This window comes from Setaria viridis, chromosome 6 (genome assembly GCF_005286985.2).
Source record: "Setaria viridis chromosome 6, Setaria_viridis_v4.0, whole genome shotgun sequence".
In the NCBI taxonomy this organism is placed as follows: domain Eukaryota; kingdom Viridiplantae; phylum Streptophyta; class Magnoliopsida; order Poales; family Poaceae; genus Setaria; species Setaria viridis.
Genome location: NC_048268.2, coordinates 32,629,961 through 32,653,663, shown reverse-complemented (window position 1 = coordinate 32,653,663; position 23,703 = coordinate 32,629,961). Strand labels below are relative to the sequence as shown.

Sequence of the window (23,703 nt, the reverse complement as noted above, 5' to 3'; positions counted from 1 at the left end):
GTCATGGTCAACAGCACATGCCTATTGTTCCATGAACGCTAGCTTTTCCTAAACAGAGATTTGAAGGGCAAAACAAAAGTCACCGCTGCTAATTGCTAAGCCTAACGGCAAAAGAGAACTTCGTGACTTCATGCCTCCTTTCACTGTGTAGGAAAGATGGAAGAATGGGCCCATGTGTGAGCGTGGAAAAAAGGCACTGTTTTTTCACTTTTGGACCACTTCCATCTCTTTGATCAACAAACCAAAGCCTTAGAGCTCCGTTCTTCGGTTAGCTACTTGTGGGAACAATCTTCTTCCTTATCTCTCTTTATGAACTTAGATCTTCTGCATCTGTACGTCTTCCACTCCGTCCTAGGAGAATGCAAACAAGCAAGATTTATCCTACACAAACAATTAAAGATTTATCCTACACAAACAATTAGAGTTGGAAATTTGACTTTTGAGTCAAATAATTTTGTTCATGCAATGAATGAACCATGACAGGTTTGACAATATTTTTAAAATTATCAATTTACTAGTACAAGTTATGAGTCAATGACTCGGTATTTATTGTCAAATGTCTAAATTTGGTAATTATAGTTGATCTTTTTACATGAATCGGTAGAACTACCATTTCAGTTTCAGTGTCTCGAGTCAGGTTTTTAAAGCTCTATTTGGATTGACTAGAGTTTATAAAAACTGTTTTTGTAAGCTCTATTTGGATTGACTAGAGTTTATAAAAACTGTTTTTGTAAACTCTATCTGATCTAAATAGGACAATTTATAGTCCATCCAATAATAATCTAACCATTTAGCTTTCTATAATCCCGCAATCAGCCTACAAACCAAGGCTCCAAAAAAAAGTCCAATTTTTTACTAGCCAGTTTTTATAATCCAACTTTTAACCATCCATAAGCCATAAACCAGATTTTCATAATCTCTACCTAATCCAAACATGGCCTATATATATTGATCCTAGATGTTAGGCAAAGGACGAAACTACCGATATGCTATGTTGTACGTGAGTACGTCTTCTGTTCATGGTTTAAGCTTTGAATGAGCGGATCGTGTAAATGTTCAGGTGTGCCACATGTATGCACCCACAGAAGATCCTGGTGTGAGCCCTTGCTAACTCGCTACGTTGTGTGTTTAAAAACCTCTAGTATTATAATCTACCGCGCACTGGCCTCTAGTGCAAAGAAACCTTCCCTTCCCTCTCTATCCCTCTCTAACACACACGCTTTCTCGGTGCTTTCTGAGTTAGCAGCAGACTCACCAGGACATGAAGAAGAAGAAGAAGGATGAGGAGGACGCCAATGCTGCCACCAACTCTTGCGACCTGCCGTCTCTTCTCTACCGCCGCCGTTCCTCGCTCCCCGTCCCGGAGAGGCCGTCGCTCCGGTGACCTCTTCTTCTTCCTCGCCTTCTCAGTTCTTCGGAGCAAAGCCATGGAGCTCGTCGTGCGAACCAGCGGCTCGACGGATTGAGGAGAGAGTTCTGGCGAAGAAGAAGCCGTGATTCACGATACGGATTTTGGCATGCGGGAAAGCCAGGCATTTTTCTCAATTCAGAGTCGTTTTCGCTTTCCTCTCCTTGGTGATTGTTGCTGCTTTTGTTGTTCCTTTAGCTTCTTTCTTCAAACTATTTGTAGCTTTGTCTTTTACTGTTTCAAGAATATTATATATCGATCACTGGAGATCGAAATGGTCCTATGGATTCTCTATATCTATGTATAAAGTCATGATTTAGCAATATGTGGAGCTCAATCAAGTGCAATGTTACATTTTACAAGTCTAATTTTTTTCGATATGCATTTTTTAGATATTGATGCAATATTCTTGAGTGATTAGCTTGCGAAATCCTAAACCCTGCCTCTTCTCTTCTTTTTTTTTTTTGAAGAAAACAGGAGGGGCAAGCCCCTACTGATTATATAAATAAAATAGGGAATACAAGTGTGTTACAAATAAATAAACAGGCAAACAGAAGAGAAAACAACTAAGAGAGAAACCAAAAAGGGAAAATTACAGGGCTTCAAGCCAGCTCTCCATTTGGGGCAAAAGACTATGCTTTGCTCTGTGAAGTAGAAGAGCGAATTCAGTTATGAACTTGTTTCGGCAATCCTCTATCATAGGATTGATATCATTAAAGATCCTGTCAGTCCTTGTTGTCCAGATGCACCAAGTCATTAGGATAATTATTTCCATGGCAAAAGATACGTTCAGTTGCCGTTTAATTCTCTTGAGGATTTGCAAGATTGACATTGTAGATATCACCGTGATCCCAATAGACACCCAACAAGCCCTTGCAAAATTGCACCGTAGGAAGAGGTGAGCAACCGTTTCTGTCCTCTGAAGAATACATAAGTCACAAGTGTAGGATTCCAGGGTCATGCCTTTCCGACGTAGGAAATCCCTTGTATTTACCCGATCCTTGAGAACCAACCAGAAGAAAACTTTATGCTTTATTTCACACTTTGATTTCCACAGCCACTGGATCATGGGATTGACATTCCTGATACCAATTAAGGACTTCTAGGCTTTAGCTGCTGAGAAGTTTGGATTGCCCCACATATAAGACCAAACATCAACATCACCATGATATTGTCCGTTTTCAATCAAAGCTTGAACGTCAGAAAACTGTTGATCAAAGCCTCTTCTCTTCTTCCTACTCTATCTTGTTTGTTTAGATTTGTGATGCAATGCAGTTACTGTGTACTGCATGCACATATATAATTCCTGATTCTCCATTCATTTTTCAGTGCCAAGCATTTCTCGTGCAGAACAAGATCTATCTACAGAGCAGTACTGAACACATTTTTGCAGTGCCAACTTGATACGTCTTGTTCCTGCAAAGAATCATTGAGCAAACATTATGTGCAAGTACTTTTTGTCTTTTAGGTGCCTTTTTGCGTGCAGTCTTGAGACTCTCCGGTCTTGTCCAATGGACCATCCCAGCACTTCGCCTTCTGTTGGGGGATGGATAGCTGCTATGATTGAGCAGTGATTTGCTGATGAGAGCCAGTTTTTAGAATTATTCATGTAGCTTATATGAGGTCTTTTTTAGCCAATATTCTTCTTGTTTGTGTTTGAATGCGTTGATGGCGTACAGCTATACACCTAAAACTTGTTTGTGCCCTAACAACCACATAATAATGTGCGTATATATAGACTATTCCTTTGCCCTTCTTATGTTGCATCACATCCCTGTCAGTGACAGGTTGACATCAGCACTGTTCATACTTCCCTTTTCCTGTTACCCCATGTAGGCTCTTTTTGACCGGTCAATTCACTCAACTTACCTGAATTGTACGCAACTTAGAACTTCTTTGGCTCAATGCACTCAGTGAACTTGTTCTGTACCAAAATAGTCTTCTGAAATGCAGCAACTACATATTCCTTTTGAACACACCACTACTATAGCAACTAATTATTCTTTTTTTTAAAAAAAGCATTAAAGGACATGAATTTGGTTAGGTTGTTCAACAAATTCAGCAACCTACATATGCTTCTGAAATGTCTTCCAAAGAGATATTAGCTTAGACTAAATTCCTACTTAAGCCCAAGAAGAATAAAAAAATCACACGAGCACTATTATGCAACCAGACTAAGTACTGCAACAATAGCCTTGCTGTCCTCGGGATTCGCGCACTCCCCCGACCAAGCTCGCGAGGAGAAACTATATACAAAGTGCAGAGACCCCGTAGGCCGTAGCATATGCAGCACGAAACGTGGATCGGCATTAACTAGTAATTAAGGCGTAACGATGGCGTCGCCGTCTCGACCGCCTTTGTTTAACCGATTACGATGCGTACCCTGCGTTCTTGCGCTGCCGGTTTTGACTTCAGGTTCAGGATCTGCTGCGCTACTGACACCGCCGCAGGAAAATCGGTAGCGTCCTAGCTAGGGGTTGCAGACCTGAGACCTGGAAACCTTTCTTTGCTTGCCCTTATAGCGTTTACACTATTACTCGGTTTAGGCCGGGATAGTCTAGTCCAACACTCCAACGTGCTCCATTTCAGTCCCAATCGATCTTTCTCTCTCGCTCTCAGAACGTGTCGTTTGTGCAAATTTTGACCATCTTGGCCTGTCTTGTCGTAGAATTTAGTTGGGTTGGTTTTGACAGATGGATCAATCATTGCTTTCCAGTTTGCAGTACAAAGTATACACACATCTTGTCGAAGCTGTAGCTCAAAAGTTTCTCATGGCTTTCAACAGAGACCACATTGACTTCCTGCCGTCCACCACGGCCGTCTCCATCAGCACTTCATCAGCAGCGCCGTGGCGATGAACGAAAAGCCAAGGCTTCCATAGCTCTTTCATCATCCCCGTCATGTCTCACACACTCGCGCTTTGACAACGAACCGACCTCGCTTTCGTACGTGCCAGTGTGCAGTTTGGCGCGGAGAAGGAAAAAAGCCTTGAGGGCAGGCGCGGAAAAAGCTCTTTTACACACGCCTGCAGCTTTCCCAAGCGGGTAATAGTCGTTTGACTGAAAGATAGGCTCAGCCGACAGTGCGAGTAGTAATGGATAAGGGGCGGCCTACATGCACGAACAGAAAACACAGTGATCTCTTCAGTCTTCAGTTCACCCTACAATTTCAGCAAAAGAAGGCAGGGATTCTACACAGTAGCAGACTGATTGTTTATTTTTTTGAATTGAAAAGGAGCAGACTGATTGTGACTGAGCAAAAGAATCAAGACAATGCAACTGGCACACATCAATGATTTGCATAGGTTTTAAACATGCAGAGATGAGATACACTCGATGCAAGAATCCGCTGTTGATCGTTGCGGTTGCGAGCCCTATGATTGATGGCTGTGCCCGCGTGGTGGTCCGCCGAACATTTCACTCGCGAATCATGCAGACGCGTGACCGGAGGAGAGATCCCCGGCAGGCCGCCGCGGCTGCAGGCACGTCGTCCCTGATGGCGACGGGACTCCGGGCTCCCCCAGCGGCGAGGGGACGCGAAAGAAAATGGCCCTTTGAGCTTACATGAGAATGGCTCTGTTTGTTTGAGCTTACGTGAGAATCTGATTGTTTGAGAATTTGGATTTCTGAAAATCTGCTGGAAGTTTGACAACCCTAATTACTTGTGGGTGATTATGTGTTCAGATTGTAAAATGACCTATATACCCTTGTGGCTAATGATAGCTCATTTGGTTGATGAGTATGAGCAAAAGATGATTTTATCAATGTTTTGAAGTTTGTGAAACACAAAATTTAATAAAATAATTATTTGTGGCCCTGTCATCTCTCTATTTTTCTATTTTTCTTATTTTTTATTAGTCGAGGCTTATCTTCTTCCTCACCTGGCTGGTGCACTAGGCTTCTTCGTGCGTTCCTCTCTTCCCTGACCTCAAAGCTACCCTCCGCCCTTGGTCAAAATTCATCATCGTTGTTAAATTCTACATCAATTACTCGCAATTGAAGCTCCGTTGATGTGCTATAAACCCATTTTACTACTCATCCACATAAATCCACGGAGGTACTAGCTGAATCTGCATCTGCAGGCCTCAGCTCACCGCACCTCCAATGTTCCACTAAAGATAAAGATCTTCATGTGGCAAGTGTGCAATGACAAAATTCAGTCTGCGGAACATCTAGCTAAACGTAATTGGCCTGGGGATATCGAGTGCAAAATGTGTTGGAGGCTAGAAAGCACAGATCATATAATATTTGAATGTGCCATGGCACAATTTGTCTGGTGCTTTTGCAAAGATGTTTTTGAATGGCAGTAGACACAAAAACAGTTGAAGATTTTCAAGAGAGGGTGCAGTGTTAGATGGGATGGATAACAAAACCAGATCATTCTATGTCTTTCTCTTCAGCTGCATAAGCTGGAACTTATGGCTATTAAGAAACGATTTTGTTTTTAATAATGTAGTGGTGACCCCTCCTAACGTAGGCATATATCGTATAATTTCATTCATGCAGAGATGGCGATATTGAGCAAGGAGGAGGAGCGACGCCGGCTGGACGAGGAGACACAAAAATTAAAGCTTCGCCTCTCCTTGTTGCAGTCTGAATGATGTTTGGAAAAGCACAGGATCTGATAGACACTTAGCTTTGTCTTGCAGTGCTTGCCCAGTAGAACATCTTTTGTTCTTTTGTTCTTCTGTAATAACAGTTTAGAGGGAGTGACCGCGGTCCCAAACGGGATGAATATTCCCGTGACAAGAGGGCGTGGCCACAGCCCACAGCACCCCCCAGACCGGCGCCGCCTGTCTGCCGCTGTACTTGCGCCCCCGGCATGATCGGCCAGCGACACGCGCGCTCCGGCCCGTCGGTGTGAGTGGATCCTGAACGGTTGCGTCGTTGTCTCTGGCGTTCGAGACTTCGAGTTCGAGACCATGGACGGCGAGCGATCCGGCGAGGTGAACAGACTGAACTAGGAACAGGAGCGACTGCGAGGTTCAGAAAAAGGAATGGCAAAAGGAAGACTGAAAACAGGAGAAACGAATGAGCTCCATGGTTTTGTTCCCCTGGTGTGGATCGAGTCTGGATCTGAAACCTGGCACGGTGATTCTCAGTTGAGCCCTCGGCCTCCATGAATTTTCTCAGGTTTTTTGGGTCTCGGTTTGGCTGCGGATGAACTGAAATGCATGGATACGGGGGGTAGCGAACGCGTTCCCGGCGAGCAGCCCGCGCCCGCGGGCACCGCACGGAGCAGCGGCCTGGTGGCACGGCGGCGCACAGGCCGCGGACGGGCGGCGCGCAGAGCTTGCTCCAGTTGCTAATGGGGCTTGTGACGGGAAAACAGCAGCAAGTTCATGCTCCGATTGTAGAATCCACAAATGAACTCGTTGGTGTAAACATCTCGAGCCATATACAATTCCAGAGTTCCAAAGGAAACACAGGGGGAAAAAAATTGAAATACCAAAAGCTACATGATCCTATTCAACATCAACACTTCGAATAATCAGGCCCGTTACCCTGGCTCAACCTCTATATCAAAAGCAATGTAAATTTTCAGTGACTCACCTAAATGCATTACACAGGGAAAGCAAGCTATGTTATGCAAATGGCAACGGCCAAAATTGCCGGGCTTCAGTTTCTGAATTTTGACAGGAACTAGCTGTGTTTCCTACACGGAATCGACCGGGACCATCTTCACCGCGGCGGCGATCGGCATGCCTATGAAGCCGATGAAGATGGAGGTGATCCACTGCGTGAACGTGAGAGGGGTCGTGTTCGCGAAGCTGCCGAGGAACTGGATGATGATGAACTGGAAGACCACGGTGCTGCCGAGGACGGCGGCGAACACGTTGTTGTCTAGGATGCCCTCGAAGACGTTTATCCTCTCCATCTCCCTTGAGCTCACCTCATTGAAAACCTGCACAGTTCAGAAAAATTTACTTGAGCTCTGCACGATAAAATTGAATGAAAATTTGCTTATTCTCTTGCGTATTCTCTTGCATATTCGATAAAAATTCAGTATTTGCGAACATTTGAAACTTCTAGTAATCAACTAATCATACTTTGCCAGATCAACTAATCATACATTTTTTTGACGGTGGAAAGTATCAAAGTACTGCTTTAAGCCTTTCTTAGTAGGGATTCTGTGGAATAATCCTATATTTTTCTGATATTAAGTTCTTTGCACCAAGTAATCTCAATTATTGTAGCTTAGTATTTTGCTGAAACCTTGTTAGTTATTCGTAAGGAAACTAATGCCATAATTCCAGCAAGAAACACGAAGTAAATCCAACGGGCCTTATATATATATGGCCAAATACAGAAAAAAACAAATGCAAGAAGAACTTACGCCACATTACCTGGCAGAATACGAAGCAGTTGAAGATGATTGTGTTCAAGACTAGATCGGAGTTGTCACCCTTGATTCCGAAGAGCCATTTCCCTTCAGCCTGCAGATACCAGATCACAAGGAACTGGTAGATGGCCTGTCCCATGATGTTCCTCCACATGATGTTGCTGATGAAGTTTCCTTTCCTCCCAACCGGAGTTCTCTTCATCAGCTCATTGTTTGGAGGTTCTGTGGCCAATGCTAATGCGCCTAGTGTGTCCATGATCATGTTGACCCAGAGCAATTGCACAGCAGTAAGAGGAGCACTCCCTTCATGAACACGCAGAGTACAAGAACAGTGAGAAACAACTTACGGAACAAACAGATTAGGAGTTCAATTCGTTTAAAAAACTTAGGAAGTTCAAAGATTTGCTATATTAGTATAATGACACAAATTATGATTATACGAAATATTGTTGCAAATAAATAGGGACCATTCTGGTATTTATATCATAGATAAACTTGCATTGTGGCAAAAAAAAATTGTAAAAGAAAAAAAATCAGCTTTCCGAAAAGTACCTATCAAGCAAGCCGAGGAGAAGTTTACAATGAGAGCAACCACATTTACTGTCAGCTGAAACTGCACAAACTTCTGAATATTGATGTACACTGATCGACCCCATTTAGCAACAGTGACTATAGTGGAGAAGTTGTCATCAAGAATGATAACATCGGCACTCTCTTTTGCGACCTTCACACAAAGATAAGGAATCATATTGGAGCTGCGTATGGATTTTTTTTGGAGAGTGGATGATAGTTCAACTCATAGTATTACTCTTCTTATAGATGTTACACTGATGTCAAAAGAATAGTGCAAGAAAAAACATGCTGAAAATTATAGCTACCAATTACATTGCTACTTTGCATAAACTCAATATTTGTCATACTTTTAAAAAATAAATTCTAGCATTTAATTTATGAAAATGAGATAAATATAGTAGTACCTCAGTTCCAGCAATGCCCATTGCAAGCCCAATATCAGCTTCATGAAGTGCAGGTGCATCATTTGTGCCATCACCAGTCACCGCGACAACTTCATCAAATGTAGTCCGAAGATGCTTGACCAATGTGTGCTTGTCAAGTGGCGAAGACCTTGCCATCACCTGACTCATGAAAATCAGAGCACATTGACAGATGACCTCAGAAATGGTAGGCAAAGGTAACTAGCACGTCGACCAACTCACCTGTATTTTCGGTATCAGTTCCTGTAATTCTTCTTCACTCTTGACTCTGAAGTCTGGTCCTTCAATGGCAACGCCACCTTCAGTCAAAATGCCGCATTCCCGCGCAATCGCCTTGGCCGTGTTGATGTTGTCACCCGTAACCATTCTGACGGTGATGCCTGCTGACCTGCAGATGGCGACCGATTCCTTGACGCCAGGACGGACAGGGTCCTTGATCCCCACAATGCCAATGCAGGTGTACCCATCCATTGGAATCTGATCGTTTGCCGAGAACCCCTCGTCGACGTCGATGTAGGCAAGGCACAGCGTGCGAAGCGCCTCGTTGGCGAAGCTGTCAATGGTGGCCTTTAGGTGATCCACGGTTGCGCCGTCAAGCTCGACGACGTTGCCGTGCTCGTCCATGTACTTGGTGCACGATGCCAGGATGATCTCTGACGCGCCCTTGCAGTGAGCTCGCAGAGCGCCGCCGGGGAGCTGGATGACCACCCCCATCCTCTTCTTCGCCGAGTTGAACGGCTCGACCTTGATGAGGGTGCTCGCCTTGCGGACGGTGGAGAAGTCACCGCCCAGCGACAGCCCGAACTCCAGGATGGCGGTCTCGGTGGGCGTGCCCAGTATCTCGCGCTTGCCGTCCTGGTTGACGACGACGTCGCCGCCGGTGTTGTTGAAGATGGACTGCAGGAGCATCGCCACGACGGAGCTCGGCAGGTCGGAGGTCAAGGTCTTGGTCTCCGCCGACGAGCTGCCCACGTCCTTGACCTTGCCGCATATGCAGGCCTTGACGACGGTCATGTGGTTGGTGGTGAGCGTGCCGGTCTTGTCGCTGCAGATGGAGGTGGCGGATCCCATGGTCTCGCAGGCGGCGAGGTGGCGGACGAGCGCCTTGTCGTTCATCATCTTCTTCATGGCGAACGCGAGGCTGAGCGTGACGGCGAGCGGCAGGCCCTCGGGGACGGCGACGACGACGATGGTGACGGCGATGGCGAAGAACTCGAGCAGCTCCAGCGCGTCATCCCCGGTCCAGCTGAAGTAGGAGCCGTCGGAGACCTTGCGCCAGAATAGGGCCTGGGTGAGCACGGCGAACGTGACGACGGCGAAGATGAGGCCGATCTTGCCGATGATGGTGGCGACGCCGTTGAGCTTGACCTGCAGCGGCGTCTCGTCGTCGCCGCCCTCGCTGAGGGTGGCCATCAGCTTGCCCCACTGCGTCCTCATGCCGACGGTGGTGACGAGCATCTTGCACGAGCCGTCCTGCACCTTGGTCCCCGACAGCAGGAACGGGTTCTCAGCGTTGACGGCGACGGGCTCGCTCTCGCCAGTGAGGCTCGACTCGTTGATGAGCAGCGAGAACCCGGACACAAACAGCCCGTCGGCAGGCACCTGATCTCCAATGGAGAGGTGGACGATGTCGCCGACGAGGAGGTCGTAGATCGAGAGCTTCTGCCGGTACCCGCCCCGGGTGACCTGCACGGTGATCTTCTTCTTCTCCTTGTCGAGGTCCTTGAACTGCAGCGACTGGCGGTAGTCGCTGGTGGCGGTGACGAAGACGACGAGGAGGATGCTGGCGACGATGCCGAGCCCGTCGTGCGCGCCGTGGGGCCAGCCCTCGGTGGCGACGCCGACGAGGAGGGAGACGAGCGCGCAGGCGGCGAGGATCATGAGCGTCATGTCCTGGAGCGCCTCCCACACGAAGACCCAGAAGCTGCGGGGCTCGGCCTCCGCGAACCGGTTGACGCCGAAGAGCTCCTGGCGCGTGGCCAGCTTGCGCGCCGACGCCGGGAGGCCGTCGGACGCCGATGTGGAGAGCTTGGACACGACGCCCTCCACCCCGCCGTGGGACTTGAGGCGCTTCACGTCGTGGCTCTCCACGACGGAGCTCAGCTCCTCCGCGCACACGCCGAAGCCCGCCGCCGCGACGTCGGCGGGGACCGCGTAGTCGGCCTGCGGCGGGAGGCCTGCAAAAATTGGGAGGATTCTTGCTCGGTGATCTACAAGGTTATCTGGCAAGGGGAGGTTGATGGACGAAATGTGTGTATACCGTGGATGAACTGGAGCGCGGCCTTGGAGACGAGGACGGCGACGCGGAGCTTCTCCTGGTTGGAGCGCTTCATGGCGGCGGCCTCGGAGCGCTTGTCGAGGTTGGCGGTGAAGCGGAACCGCCGCGTGGGGTTCTTGACGACGCCGACGACGCTGCGCCATCGGCCCAGCGCCTCGTCCGACGAGTGCTTCGCCTTCACGCCCCCAAAGTTCTCCTTCAGGTAGCTCTCCATCTCGACTGGCTTCCTTTCTACCGCAGCTAGGCAAACCAAGCTCCTCTTCCTCCGCCCCAAGCTCTTTCCTGGAGGGGCGACGGATCAGAACACGCGCCCGTGAACCGGTGGTGGTTTCATGGAAGCTATCGGTGTGAGTGGAGCGGAGGAGGGAGGGTGGTGGTGGTGGTGGCGTGGCTAGCTGGTGTGATGGTTTGTTCGGGGATCCGCACGAGACGGGAGGGGAGAGCGAGTGGCACCTCCTCGTCCGCTCTTGCAATCCCGCCGCGAAGTGGGCGGGGCGCCGAGGCCACGGATCGGTGCCGCTGCTTCGCGCCTTCGCCGGCCGTTGGCTCGCGCGCGTGTCACGGCGAGCGGCACGCTGCCGGACTTTGGGGAAGCGGGCCGCTCGGCTGATTGCTGGGCTTACCATTTGGGCCGGAACCCACGTAGAATATTGTGATTGCACGGCCCGTATCGTGCGTGGATCGCTCCACGGTGGATGGGCTGCCGGCTTGGTGAGGGTCTGTGGGCCCGGGCCGCGCAGCCATTAGAACGAATCGCCCGAAACTCTGCGCACCGACAACATTCTCTCCACACACACGGGACAGCATGTCAGCAGCAACAATGTCTGCCGCGTCGTCTCGTTGCAGCTTGCAATGTGTACAACTGTGGATGATGGCTGAAGGCCAAAGGATCTGCTCCTGTTTGAGCAACTCCAACAACGCAATCATATCCCTTTTCTAAGTTAAGGCATCATTTAGCTGCCTGATTTTGGTGTCCAAAATCACTGTGCTAGCACTGTAGCACACTGTAACGTTTCGTTTGTATTTGTGCATTATTGTCCAAATATTGACTAATTAGGCTCAAAAGATTCGTCTCGCAAAGTACAACAAAACTGTGCAATTAGTTTTTGATTTCGTCTACATTTAGTACTCCATGCATGTACCGCAAGTTTGATATGATGAGAATCTTCTTTTTGCATAGTGTCAAAGTTGGGAGTTTGGGGGAACTAAACAGGCCTTAAAATTTGATAAATCCACTTGAAAATCACGCTAACCGAAAGACCAACCTATCCGACTTGCAAAATATTGCCCCACGCTGACCAAATGACAAATATGGATCCCACGCTGGCCAAATGACAAAGTTGGTTAGATAGTTAAATGAAGGAAAAAAAATAGCCATGCTGTTGGAGTTGCCAAGGATCAACACAGACGATCTGGCACATGCTCTCTTCACGACATGAGGCCAGGGATCAACACATTTTTTTTATGTTCGAACCCGTTTGCTTTTTGTTAGCATACCAATCACAGTCAATGATTAAAACTTTAATAATGGATGAATGAGTATTTCTTCTTCCGAAAATTACTACTGTCGGAATAAAGCTCAATTCTCTTTAGAAAAAGGTCAATGAAAATCGACAGGCAAAATGTAGTAAAACCTACAACATGAATACATGATATTCCTTCTAACTCTCCAGTTGTTCTTCAAACTGTAAGCTCATCAGAAACTGTCTGTCGCGCGACGAAATAGCAAGGAAATCCTGTCCTCACCGTTCCCTCTGTTCACACTCACCGTCACTCGTCTCATCATCAATCATCATCCTCACCCACCTCATCATCCCACTCGCTTCTCGCAGGGATGATGAACACGTCGGACTCGTCAGGCGACCTGAAGCTCACCCGCCTGGACACGCTGTGCTGGCTCCTCATCGACGCCCTGCTGACGACGGACACGCTCTCGTCCACGGCCGCCGGCGAGTACCCGCCCTCGGAGCGGTCGTCGTCGGAGAAGTCATCCAGGTTCACCGGGCACACCTTCGGCGAGTTCCACCGCGCCGGCGTCCCCTCAACCTCCCAGCTCGGTGGCGGGTACAGGATCTCCTCCAGGGTGAGCTGCCTCGCCTCAGTTCCCGCGGCCGCGAGGCTGTCGCCGTGCCCTTGGCTCTGCAGGCAGCTCGGCACCACCCTGTCCAAGATCACCTTGAGATGGCAAGAATAACAGCACTGTAAAAAGCACATCTTTTTTCTCCCTTCCCTCATCCGGAGGATTGGCTAACTGGGGCGGTTAAAGAGAATGAACACCTCTGTTTGGTGTGCCAACATGTGCATATATGTGCATGGCCAAGAGAGAATGCATATGGAAGGTGGATCAGCCTTGGAGACTAAGATGGTCGTGCTGTATAAACTAGGTTAGTAAAAGAAATCTTGGACATGCCGTGGTGATTATAGCAAGGGTCAAAAAGGGACAAACATGTTGCATAGTTAGAACCTAGGCTAGTGTGCTTTGTAAATTATGGATAGTTACTTGCTGCTACTGTTGTTGTCGTCATTGCAGCCAACTATGAAGTATACTTATAGTCCAGATTATGATTGGAGTTTTCTGAAGATTGAATAACTCCGAAATCCTATCAACAGATATGATGACGCAAAATTGTAATCACGGAACTTTTGATGCTATATAATCCTGTACAAATAGGGATATACTCATTGTCATCAAGGAACTTCAGGAGGAAAATTAAAAGAAACGTGTCTTATTGACCAAACATTCTTGTTGTTAACACCGCTCGTTTTGCACAAGTAACTAGATTCTAGAGTGATAACTGACAAACATTCTTGTTGTTTATACATCTCCTGACTTGGCATGATACTCTTGGAGCGTGAAAAGCCATGATAACTTTCCAGAAGTTTAGTGCCAACATAGAATTCATAGATGCAGTGGCCATTATATTGGATAGGGAAAAAAGCTCATGGGACCAGAAACGTGAATTCATAGACCTTTCTATTCCTTGTCGAAATGAAGTCAACCGATACTAGTCAATACTTAAAGTAAAGAACTTGTTGAATGTTGATAATCTCAATCATTATAACTCCACCAGATGACCAGGGAGCATGCATATCTGAAATAATGGAACTGCTTGGTGCTTCCAAAACAAGAAATTAATCGAAACAAAAACTCAGTATCCAGTGACAATGGTGATTGGCGAACTAATGGGATCAGGGTCAGTATATCACAATGGGAGACATTTAGTTACAGAATCCAATGATCCCTGTTTACACATCACAGATTAGCAGCAAGTTGGAATTTCTGTACTGTACAAATTTGGATACCCGTAGGGCTGACGGACCACGGAGGCAGAAGCACAGGAAACACCGTTGCTTCTTTTAAGTAGATATCAAGAGGCAAGAAAGCACAAGAAACAAATGTTATAAGGCTCAGGCTGGCAGGTAAGATATTGGGACAGTCTATCTACCCCCATCTTTATTCTGAAGAGACGGCTCAACAGGAGTTCCATCACTGGTTCTTCATGGAGGTTTTCATAATTGCCACTTGGCACATTTGGAAACAAAGGAATAATCTCATCTTTGAAGGGAAAAGACCAGCAGTACAAGACTGGATGTCTAATTTTGTAGATGAGGCTAGACTTCAAGCCCATAGAATCAAGGAAAACAAAAAGCAGACCTTTCTTAACTGGGTCAACAATGTACACATTTAACCCTAGCTCTTAGCTTTCTTTGAGGTCTTCCTGACGGCTTTTTATTTTTTGGGCAATATGGAGCCTTTGGACACTTGTCCATGTACAGTATTTTTTCCTTTGCCTTTTTAATATATATCTTACCACAGTGGGGGTCTCCCCCGCTGTATAGTTTCAAAAAAAAAAAAAAGATAAGAACAAGGCACACTGAATTACTATTTTGCTTAAGTTAGTGAAGCAATGACACGTCTACAGTTGACACTATAAATTTGAGTAGGTATTCAAACCACAATGGTACCCAGCCTATGCTGCAAGTTACAGCATTAGAGTGACAAGAATTGTCGACACTTTAGGTATTCAACCAACACATTTTGAGCTGCTGATACATGATAGAACCTGTGATCTAAGTTGAGCAACCAGTTCTGCTCCCATAATAATTGGTTGAAATGAGTGTCAAGGTACGGAACCCTATTACTCAACTTTATATTGACGACGCGATATTCAGGGCTGTTCATGTACAGGATGGGTGGGTCTTGTCCCATGTTGCACACGAGCTTGAATCCCTCATGACGGTAGCATCGCTCGTCGCCGATACTGAATGGGTAAGGTATGCTTATGTGGGGATGCAACCAGGCATTGCCATGTCTTGTGAAGATACCAGTGTTGGTATTGTTGCTAGAAACTGCAACAGGTGCGGAGATGCTATGGCAAGTGTGTGCATTGTTGCATAAGGTACAAGGCAAAAGAAGCAGTAGAACATAAGGCTTGGTGGCTGTGAAGCATCAGTTCATGCTACATATAAGTGATAAGCCCTCACAGTGCCTTTGCAGACCTGATCTATGCAAATAAGCTAAAGAGTTGGACAGTTTCTGCTAGCTATACTGCTACAGATGTCATTAGGTGACATTTTGAGTAAGGTGTTGGTAATGTTGATATTGTATAGAGCAAAGTTATTATCTATCAGTTGTCCAACCTTAATACACAGGGAGACATAGCTGAGAGACAAATAGTCAGACAAGAAACAAATTGTTGCAATGCAAACATAATCATGAGAAGCCTCAAAACAGAAACTGCAACAAGTAAAGAGTTGCTATGGCAAGTGTGTACATCGTTGCACAGGGTAGAAGGAAAAAAGGCACAATAGTTTGGCTTGGTGAATGTGGGGACCAGTTCATGCTATCTATGTACAAGCCCCCAGATAGACTTCGAAGACCTGCGGCCTGTTCGCTTCAACTTATTCAGCCGGCTTATCAGCCACCAAATAGTGTTTTCCTTTCACAATAAATCAGCCGTTTCAGCTTTTCAGCCGGCTTATAAGCTGAAGCGAACAGACCCCTGGTCTGTGCAAATGATGGCCATAAGTCTTTGCTGACCTGGTCTATGCAAAACAAGCCACAATTGATACTTCGGAATTTCTTGGCTAGATAACACTTTTGTGATGTCATTAGGTGACAGATTGAGTGAGACTGATGTAATGTTTTTTGTTGCCTTCAGGGATGCTGTTATCATTCAATGAACCTTAAAAGGCAGGGAAGCAGCTAGAAACAAATAACCAGAGACAAGAAAGAAACTGATGCAGTGAAAAAAATCATTTCAACTTTGAGCTCTAAAAAACACAATTGCAGTGAAAGCTAAGACTATTTATCAATCTATGTGTGCACATCAATCAGTAGCTCTCCGAGAAAGCAAGAGCATGATCACTCAAACTGCTGACTCTGTTTGATTGCACAGAGTTAGATTAGATTTGAAGCACCAAATATATACTTGAATATCAGATTATCAGTATGATAAGGGGCATTGATGACAAGGACGGACAGGCAGAATATGCAATGCGAATAGAAAAAGAAAACCACCTCCATTGGTTCATATTAGTGGGTTATCCACCCTAAGTTTTTCCATCGGTTGGCTTTAAGTTCAAAAGGTTAACTATAAACAAGCCTAAGCAGAGAGACAGGGAAAGGAAAGAAAAAGCTAGACCACCCGAGTAACACACAGAAAATAAAGGATTAAGTCCATTTTTGGGCCCTGAACTCCTCCGTTGAAGAGGAAGGGCATGCCATGTCACGGCAAAATCCATTTCCACATCACCAAAAATCACTCTAAACAGTTCTGGAGGTCAAAATTGAACGGTATGGATAGTTGAGGTACTAATAAGAGAGGGGGTTGGCAAATATGGACTTATCCCAGACAATTCACAAGAGACGAGTTCTAAGATTCAGGATGTGTCCATATGTTGAATTCAGGACACAAATGGTATGCCGTGTAGTGTAGTTTCTAAAATCTCTGCCAAAATTTTCAATGAAACGCAGATTTGGAACAATTCAAGCATGGCAAAATTCCTCTTCCTGATTTAGGAGTAGAAAGTAGTAACTGGGGACACCTTTTCTTTTTTAATCTTTCTTTAAACATTATATCTCGCCAAAAACATTCCAGTTGAGATTCAGTCATACAGATGAGTAAAATAGCACAGGAGTTTGTTACTAACACGCCACAACAGACCTAAATGAGCACAAGAACACATGATACTATAAGGAAATGCTAGAAACCAGAATCTAGTGTATCACCTGGTAGGTTAAGAAATGCCATTCTAGGGGAACGCTGGCAACAAAATCATTCACAAGTTCATCGTTCAGAGATATCCCCAGAATCCCAGGTACATGAGGGAATCAGACCATTCAACTAAACAGAATATGCACAGACAGGCGCTAACCTAGGTACAAGAACAGCTCACAAATTTCACCCAAGTACGGCTAATCAGCGATAACTACTCCAAATTTTGGGTCCGTGAAGGCGTGAACTACTCGCAAATCTAAACGGGTGTCCACAGGCATACCTTTGTACTAGGACGGATGGCGGTGCCACGCCGGAGCTCCGCCGCCGCCCGCCGGCGACGAGGCGGCGGCGCGCCGCACCGAGAGCCAACTGCGAGGTGTGTGCTGGTCTGCTGGACAAGGGGTCCTTTGCGGAAGAGTAGGTACGGGTAGCCGTCCGATCAAATTGAGCGGTCTGGATCGAGTTCTCAACCGACCGTTGTGTAGGGTTGGGTCGTATGGGAACGAATCGATAACGCCGTGAAGCGGCCGCGGGACCCCCTCTCCACCGGCAATGGCGTGGTAGCCGCCGCCGCCGCCGCCGCCGCGCGCGCGCGCTGCCATTCCGGTGATCCAGCAAGGAGGTGCAGTGAAGCGAGTCTAGCTTTCGCACCAACGTTGTGTTGATCAAGCTACATGTCCGCCTGTTCCAGAACGGGCGGGTCGCAAGCTGCTCGACGAAATGTCTACGAAGTGGTGTCCCCATGGGCCATGGAAGGTCTCACCTATTCTGCAACCTCGATGCACCATGTGGGCTGCCATTTCGGGAGAGGCCATTGGAGTCCTAGCCACCGAGATGGCACCCTGTTTACGCGGTCTGCCTGGTACTACGGGGACGGGGCTGAATCAGGAATGCATACAGGTGGCTTTCTTTGATGCTGACAAGGAGATGATGTACGATCGTAGGTACAGGGGGTTCTGTGCTGTTGAGTTACTCCCAATAAGCACAGCATGCAGTGTTCTTCGTTGTCTGCGCCGCTAAGGATTTGAAGATGGCGGATTGGTTTGCTATGCTTCAACTAGGATGTAGATATATTCAGATTTGCCCGTTGGAGATACATCCCTTCCTTGAGGAAAGTTTGCATCACATGGCAAACTTTTATCTAACAAGTATGTAGTATGTACAGTTAGCATTGGCTCTGGTACAGGAATGCTTCTATTTTGTACTGAAGGTCTTATTCGTTGAAAAAGGAAGATAAGAGACTGTCATGCTGATGTTCAAGATCATGATTATCGTTGGAAGCTTTCTGGTGAGAAGATTTGCCATCTCGATGCTGTATGAACAGCCACTTTATAGTCATTAGCAGCATCAGCGCCATTTCTTGGTTCTTTTCCAGTTGGATGCTTTTCCGTTTTCAGCCAAAAGTTCAGAGTGCTACTTACCAGCAGTATCAGGCTTTGGATCTTCCAGGTGCTCTCCAGCTGATCAGACAAAAGTGGTAGCTAGTAGTATTCAAGGAATTATAGGTTATGCAGATCTTGTGTACTATACAGGTCAGCTGACTTCAAAACTGATATTTTCAGTTTTGGAATTCTTCTCTTGGAATCTTTTTGACAAATAAGTCATTCATCTTCTGGTTTAACAGTGATATGACTCTGTCTTCCAATTTGGTCCCAGTTGTGATAGATGAAAGACTAAAAAAATCTGGATGAGGAAGACCAATACCAATGCGTACTAACTGAAGGACAAAAGCGAGCTACACTACAGCAACTCAGCAAGACAGATGAAGATAGCACTTGAAAGCTTCAAGAAGACCCATTCCGATATACATCACCAGGGAAGACCTATACCAACGGTGACTTTTTAGGATTGCTTATTCTTTTAATAATTTTCAGCATAATACTAGTTATGTTCAAGTGGATCTATAACAGCAAAATCACACAAGAATCAGCAAACATTCTGACAACTTAATAGAATTGGTAGCATAGACTGCACTAGCCCTTTATCCAAACGCATTATGGGTATGCTGACAGTAAATCAAGCATCAAGCTGATTAAATCACTTGTCATCATCTGTAATGTACGTTAAACACGGTCTTGCCTACTAACCTCCCGCCCACTTCTACCTGCCTGAGCAATACGGAATGAGTCTAGCTCATTTGGTAGAGTAGGTCATTGAGCCTGATGCCAACCCAGGTTTGGATCCAGTGCCCACTTCATTTATTAACAGTATGCCGGAAGCTCCACGCCCTCTTAAAAATGCTAGTCGCTGATCGATGGCACTGCACACTTGCCATTTCCAATAAACAAAACTACCTACTGCTCTTGCCATTTCAAAGTATACTTTGACCTCGTTTCTCTTATGAGTTATGATATATTATTAATTGCCATGAAATCAAATTTTATAGAGATATGTAAAACAAATCTTTATAGATGCATTTTGTATATTAAATATGCGCATAATTTGATTCATTGATGGTTAAATTTATAAGTTTGACTTTTCCAATCGTTAATATGTCCTATGTTTTAAAATGTAGGGAGTATTAGACTACTATATACACACACTCGTAACTGATTATCACACTATCATTTTCACACTCCTCTTGGCATTGCACAGTTGCTTGCTTACCATTTCCAAACAGTTTCATACATGCCATGCGTAGCCTTGTCATGCCGATGCTGCTGATACAGCTCGCCGCAGCTGCTGCCACGCCATTGGCGGCGAATATCACCCTGGATGGCTGCGAGAGAAAGTGCGGCGAAGTGGATGTTCCCTACCCGTTTGGCACCAGCTATGGCTGCCACCGGCGAGGCTTCAAGGTCATCTGCGACCGCGCGTACAGCCCTCCCAAGCTCTTCCTTGGGGGTGATGGCGCAGGCTTGGAGGTGCTGGGGATCTCTGTCCAGAACAGAACGGTGCGCGTCCGGGCCACGATCTGGTCCTTCGCTGCCGACAACACGAGCGACGTGGTGGTCAAGATCATCCCTGCCAACCTCGAGCCGTATGTGCTCTCCACTGATCGGAACAGCCTAGTCATCGTCGGCTGCGGATTCCGGGCCTCTGCTCGGACGACGGTGTCGTCGCTGCAACTGCAAGGGGACGCTGTGATTGCATCGTGCGCGCCATCCTGTACCGTCAACAATCAGCAGAAGCACCAGCAGCCCAACCTGTGTGAAGGCAATGGCTGCTGCGAGGCGGCCATACCAACAGGCCTATCGTCCTTGAGTATCCACTTCTCATGGCTGGACACGAACGCCACAGTTCGGGCGCCATGGATGACACCCAATGTGAGCGTGCTCGCAGTGGAGCAGGAGTGGTGGCGCGAAACGCCAGACATCGCGTTCAAGATATGGCTTCTCTCCTCAGGGCACGTGACTGGGCTGGTGATCCCTGTCGTTCTGGACTGGACAGTAGGCCAGTCGTCATGCACGGCGGCAGAGACGCTCCCTGAGTTTGGCTGTGTCAGCAAAAACAGCGAGTGCCTCAACTCCACAAGCAGCGCCTATGGCTACGTCTGCCGGTGCAACGATGGCTACGACGGCAACCCGTATGTGCCGGATGGGTGCCAGGGCTCTCGTCGAAATCATCTTACAGCTGGTAAGTTGGATCATTGGATGCAATTACCTTGCCGGTCCATTACACAATTACAAATTCAAGATTTTGATTTGAGGACCATATGTTTCTGCAGGCGTACTTGTTTCAATTGGAATTGGCATTGGTTTGTTCTTCCTCCTTCTGGGTCTTGCTGCCACCTTTGGCACTAGAAGACTCAATATTCGTAAAGCAAAGAAAATGAGAGAGTATTTCTTTAAGCAAAACCACGGGTTGTTGCTGAGACAACTAGTAGATAAAGATATTGCCAAAAGGATGATTTTCAGTTTGGAAGAGCTCGAGGAGGCAACGAATAAATTTGATGAAGCTCGAGTTCTAGGTGATGGAGGGCATGGCACTGTCTACAAAGGCATATTGTCGAATCAGCGTGTTGTTGCCATTAAGAAGTCAAGAGCAGTAGTCCAAAAGGAGATTGATGAGTTCATAAATGAAGTCGCCATCCTGTCCCAAATCAACCACAGAAATATAGTGAGGTTGTTTGGATGTTGTCTCGAGACAGAAGTTCCATTGCTGGTCTATGAGTTCATTTCTAATGGAACACTTTATGCACACCTTCATGTTGATGACCCTAAAAAACCACTGGTATGGAAAAATCGATTGCGGATTGCCTTTGAAGTTGCTAGTTCTCTGGCCTATCTCCATTCAGCTGCTACCACTTCTGTGGTTCATAGGGACATCAAGACAACTAACATATTACTTGATGATCAACTGGTAGCAAATATTTCGGACTTTGGTGCCTCCAGAGGCATCTCTATCGACCAAGCAGTAGTGACAACTGGTATAAAAGGAACACATGGATATTTGGATCCTGAATATTTCTACACAGGACGTCTGACGGAGAAAAGTGATGTCTACAGCTACGGCGTCATCCTTGTGGAACTACTAACAAGAAAGAAGCCAAGTGTGTACATATCACCTGAAGGTCTCAGTCTAGTGGCACACTTCATCATGCTTTTAAATCAAGATAAGCTCAGTGAGATACTAGATGAGCAGGTCGCCGAAGAAGGAGAAGATGAGGCCAAACAAGTGGCCGCAATAGCAGCAAAGTGCTTAAGGTTGAAGGGACAGAACAGGCCGACAATGCGGAATGTGGAGATGAGACTTCAACGACTTCAAGGTTCAGATATTGATATTTCTGGGGTGGAAGAACACCTGGCTGAACTGGGCGGCCCAGCATACGTAGGAGGCAATGGTGAAGCCGGTTACAACTACAGCAGTAGGCAATACAGCATGGAGGAGGAGATCCTGCTGTCAGCGAGCCTAGAGCGATGATATTGGCAGCACATCCTGCTCCATTGTCAAATTTATCTCTTGTATTTTTGCTTTATACTCCTTCAGTTATTTGCTTGTGCTGTACTACTCACTACCTCTACATGACCTATACATGCTTCAACTCGCCATCCTGAAAAGGCAATTTTTGTCTCCAAACATTAATAAAACATGGTTTACTCTTTTTCCAATGGGGCACCCTTATGTCTGCTATCGATCGTAGGACACTATGAAATCATGGTTTTATATGTATTACACACTAAAGTAGGAGCAGAAGACCATTATGCCTTTAGTTTGCAGCTCCTAATTTTTTTCCTCAATGAATATATTATCCGTCGTGAAATTTGCCCATCTGTGCTATTTCTTAGAAATATCCATGGGAATTTCACAGAATGAAGTTGACAGCATAGCAGTATTTTCCCTTCTTCCGGTATTCTGCAGTCAAAAGAAGAATCTTTTTATTATTCCTAATACTGATTGATGCACAGACTACAGGAATAAATCTCGATACTGCAAAATTACAAAAATATATCTCTGTGGTGTGGACATTTCAATGGAAAGAAATCAATTTTCTCTGTTGCATTACGAAATTTTAGTAAATTGAAAAAAACTCAATTTCTCCATTTCGAGGTGCAAAATTATATTCGCACAAAGAATTGATGAAAATACCAATATTCACCAAATGGTGGTGTAAAAATATCTACTCGCTCCGTTTCAAATTGTAGGTCATTTTGGCATTTCTAAATTCATAGATTTTGTTATGCACCTAGATATACAATTATGTCTGGATACATAGTAAAAGTTATGAATCTAGAAATGGCAAAACGACCTACAATTTGGAACGGAGGGAGTAATTTTCATCCATTGAAGGGGCAAAATTTAACCCATCCATGGATAATTTGAAAAGGTTTTGATCACGGATGAAATTTATCTTTATATGAGCTAACGATCGTTACAAACGTCTAATCTTGGGGGGGGGGGGGGACTATCTGAATTCTGAAATAAGAGTTTCCAAACCATTTGTTGCGAGCGTCTGCGCAGTAGGGGGCTAGCTTGGGATGTGTCTACAGCTACAACCCTGCATCAGTAATAGTTGAGGGACATACTCATATTCAAACACCACCCAGTGTCAGGGTTTGGAGCCAAATTCCAAAAATCTTACGTCACCGTATGCATACCTAGTCCGTTTTGTTATTTAAGTGGAAGTTGCTTGTACTAAAAGATTGTTCACGAGACAGCAAAATTAGGCATTTCTTGCTGACCTGCAACTCATCAGCACTGTAAGTCTGCAATTTATGTTTCTCATGGAGTTACGGTCTCAACTCCCAACTGCTAACCAGCAAACAGACTGCCAACTACTGGTGGACTTTGGATACGCCTCTTGAGCGAAGGTGGAGGAGGCGCCGTAGCTGCTGTTTCCTGATCGTCTTGCGAAGGTTCTGGAAGCGGAGTTGCTACTCGACTATCAGGCAAAGGCAGCGATTGGATGGAAGGTTTCAAAAAAAAAGAAAAACTTTACGTTGCGCACATAGTCTGTTTGTTATTTGAGTTGAAAGTTGCCCGTACGAAAAGATCGTACACCTCTACATATGCAGAGAT

At 46.1% G+C, this 23,703-nt stretch overlaps 3 protein-coding genes across 3 annotated transcripts; 1 reads left to right on the top strand and 2 right to left on the bottom strand.

Moving 5' to 3' along the window:
- Positions 1-6,242: 6,242 nt before the first annotated feature.
- Positions 6,243-11,580, bottom strand: LOC117861375 (calcium-transporting ATPase 2, plasma membrane-type). Its single transcript, XM_034744914.2, has 6 exons — positions 11,006-11,580; positions 8,968-10,922; positions 8,728-8,886; positions 8,303-8,474; positions 7,755-8,053; positions 6,243-7,312 (listed from the first exon to the last, which is right to left on the bottom strand). Exons 1-6 carry the CDS (start codon positions 11,235-11,237, stop codon positions 7,064-7,066), a joined length of 3,066 nt encoding a protein of 1,021 aa, XP_034600805.1. The 5' UTR covers positions 11,238-11,580; the 3' UTR covers positions 6,243-7,063.
- A 953-nt stretch (positions 11,581-12,533) lies between these two features.
- Positions 12,534-17,988, bottom strand: LOC117861926 (uncharacterized). Its single transcript, XM_034745444.2, has 2 exons — positions 17,525-17,988; positions 12,534-13,184 (listed from the first exon to the last, which is right to left on the bottom strand). Exons 1-2 carry the CDS (start codon positions 17,986-17,988, stop codon positions 12,809-12,811), a joined length of 840 nt encoding a protein of 279 aa, XP_034601335.1. The 3' UTR covers positions 12,534-12,808.
- Positions 17,737-22,221, top strand: LOC117860779 (wall-associated receptor kinase 2). Its single transcript, XM_072294545.1, has 2 exons — positions 17,737-20,820; positions 20,912-22,221. The coding sequence occupies exons 1-2, from the start codon at positions 19,878-19,880 to the stop codon at positions 22,105-22,107; spliced, it is 2,139 nt and encodes a 712-aa protein (XP_072150646.1). The 5' UTR covers positions 17,737-19,877; the 3' UTR covers positions 22,108-22,221.
- The last annotated feature ends 1,482 nt before the right edge of the window (positions 22,222-23,703 follow it).

What these genes read in the sequence shown, in the direction of transcription:
- LOC117861926 (XM_034745444.2), bottom strand. Translation starts at nt 17,988, where the DNA reads ATGGGGACACCACTTCGTAGACATTTCGTCGAGCAGCTTGCGACCCGC. An exon ending in CCATCCGTCCTAGTACAAAG is followed by an intron (nt 13,185 to 17,524) that starts GTATGCCTGTGG and finishes GATCTTGGACAG; the next exon opens with GGTGGTGCCGAGCTGCCTGC.
- LOC117860779 (XM_072294545.1), top strand. Translation starts at nt 19,878, where the DNA reads ATGCGTAGCCTTGTCATGCCGATGCTGCTGATACAGCTCGCCGCAGCT. An exon ending in TCGAAATCATCTTACAGCTG is followed by an intron (nt 20,821 to 20,911) that starts GTAAGTTGGATC and finishes ATGTTTCTGCAG; the next exon opens with GCGTACTTGTTTCAATTGGA.
- LOC117861375 (XM_034744914.2), bottom strand. Translation starts at nt 11,237, where the DNA reads ATGGAGAGCTACCTGAAGGAGAACTTTGGGGGCGTGAAGGCGAAGCAC. An exon ending in AACTGATACCGAAAATACAG is followed by an intron (nt 8,887 to 8,967) that starts GTGAGTTGGTCG and finishes TTCATGAGTCAG; the next exon opens with GTGATGGCAAGGTCTTCGCC. An exon ending in TGGGCATTGCTGGAACTGAG is followed by an intron (nt 8,475 to 8,727) that starts GTACTACTATAT and finishes CTTTGTGTGAAG; the next exon opens with GTCGCAAAAGAGAGTGCCGA.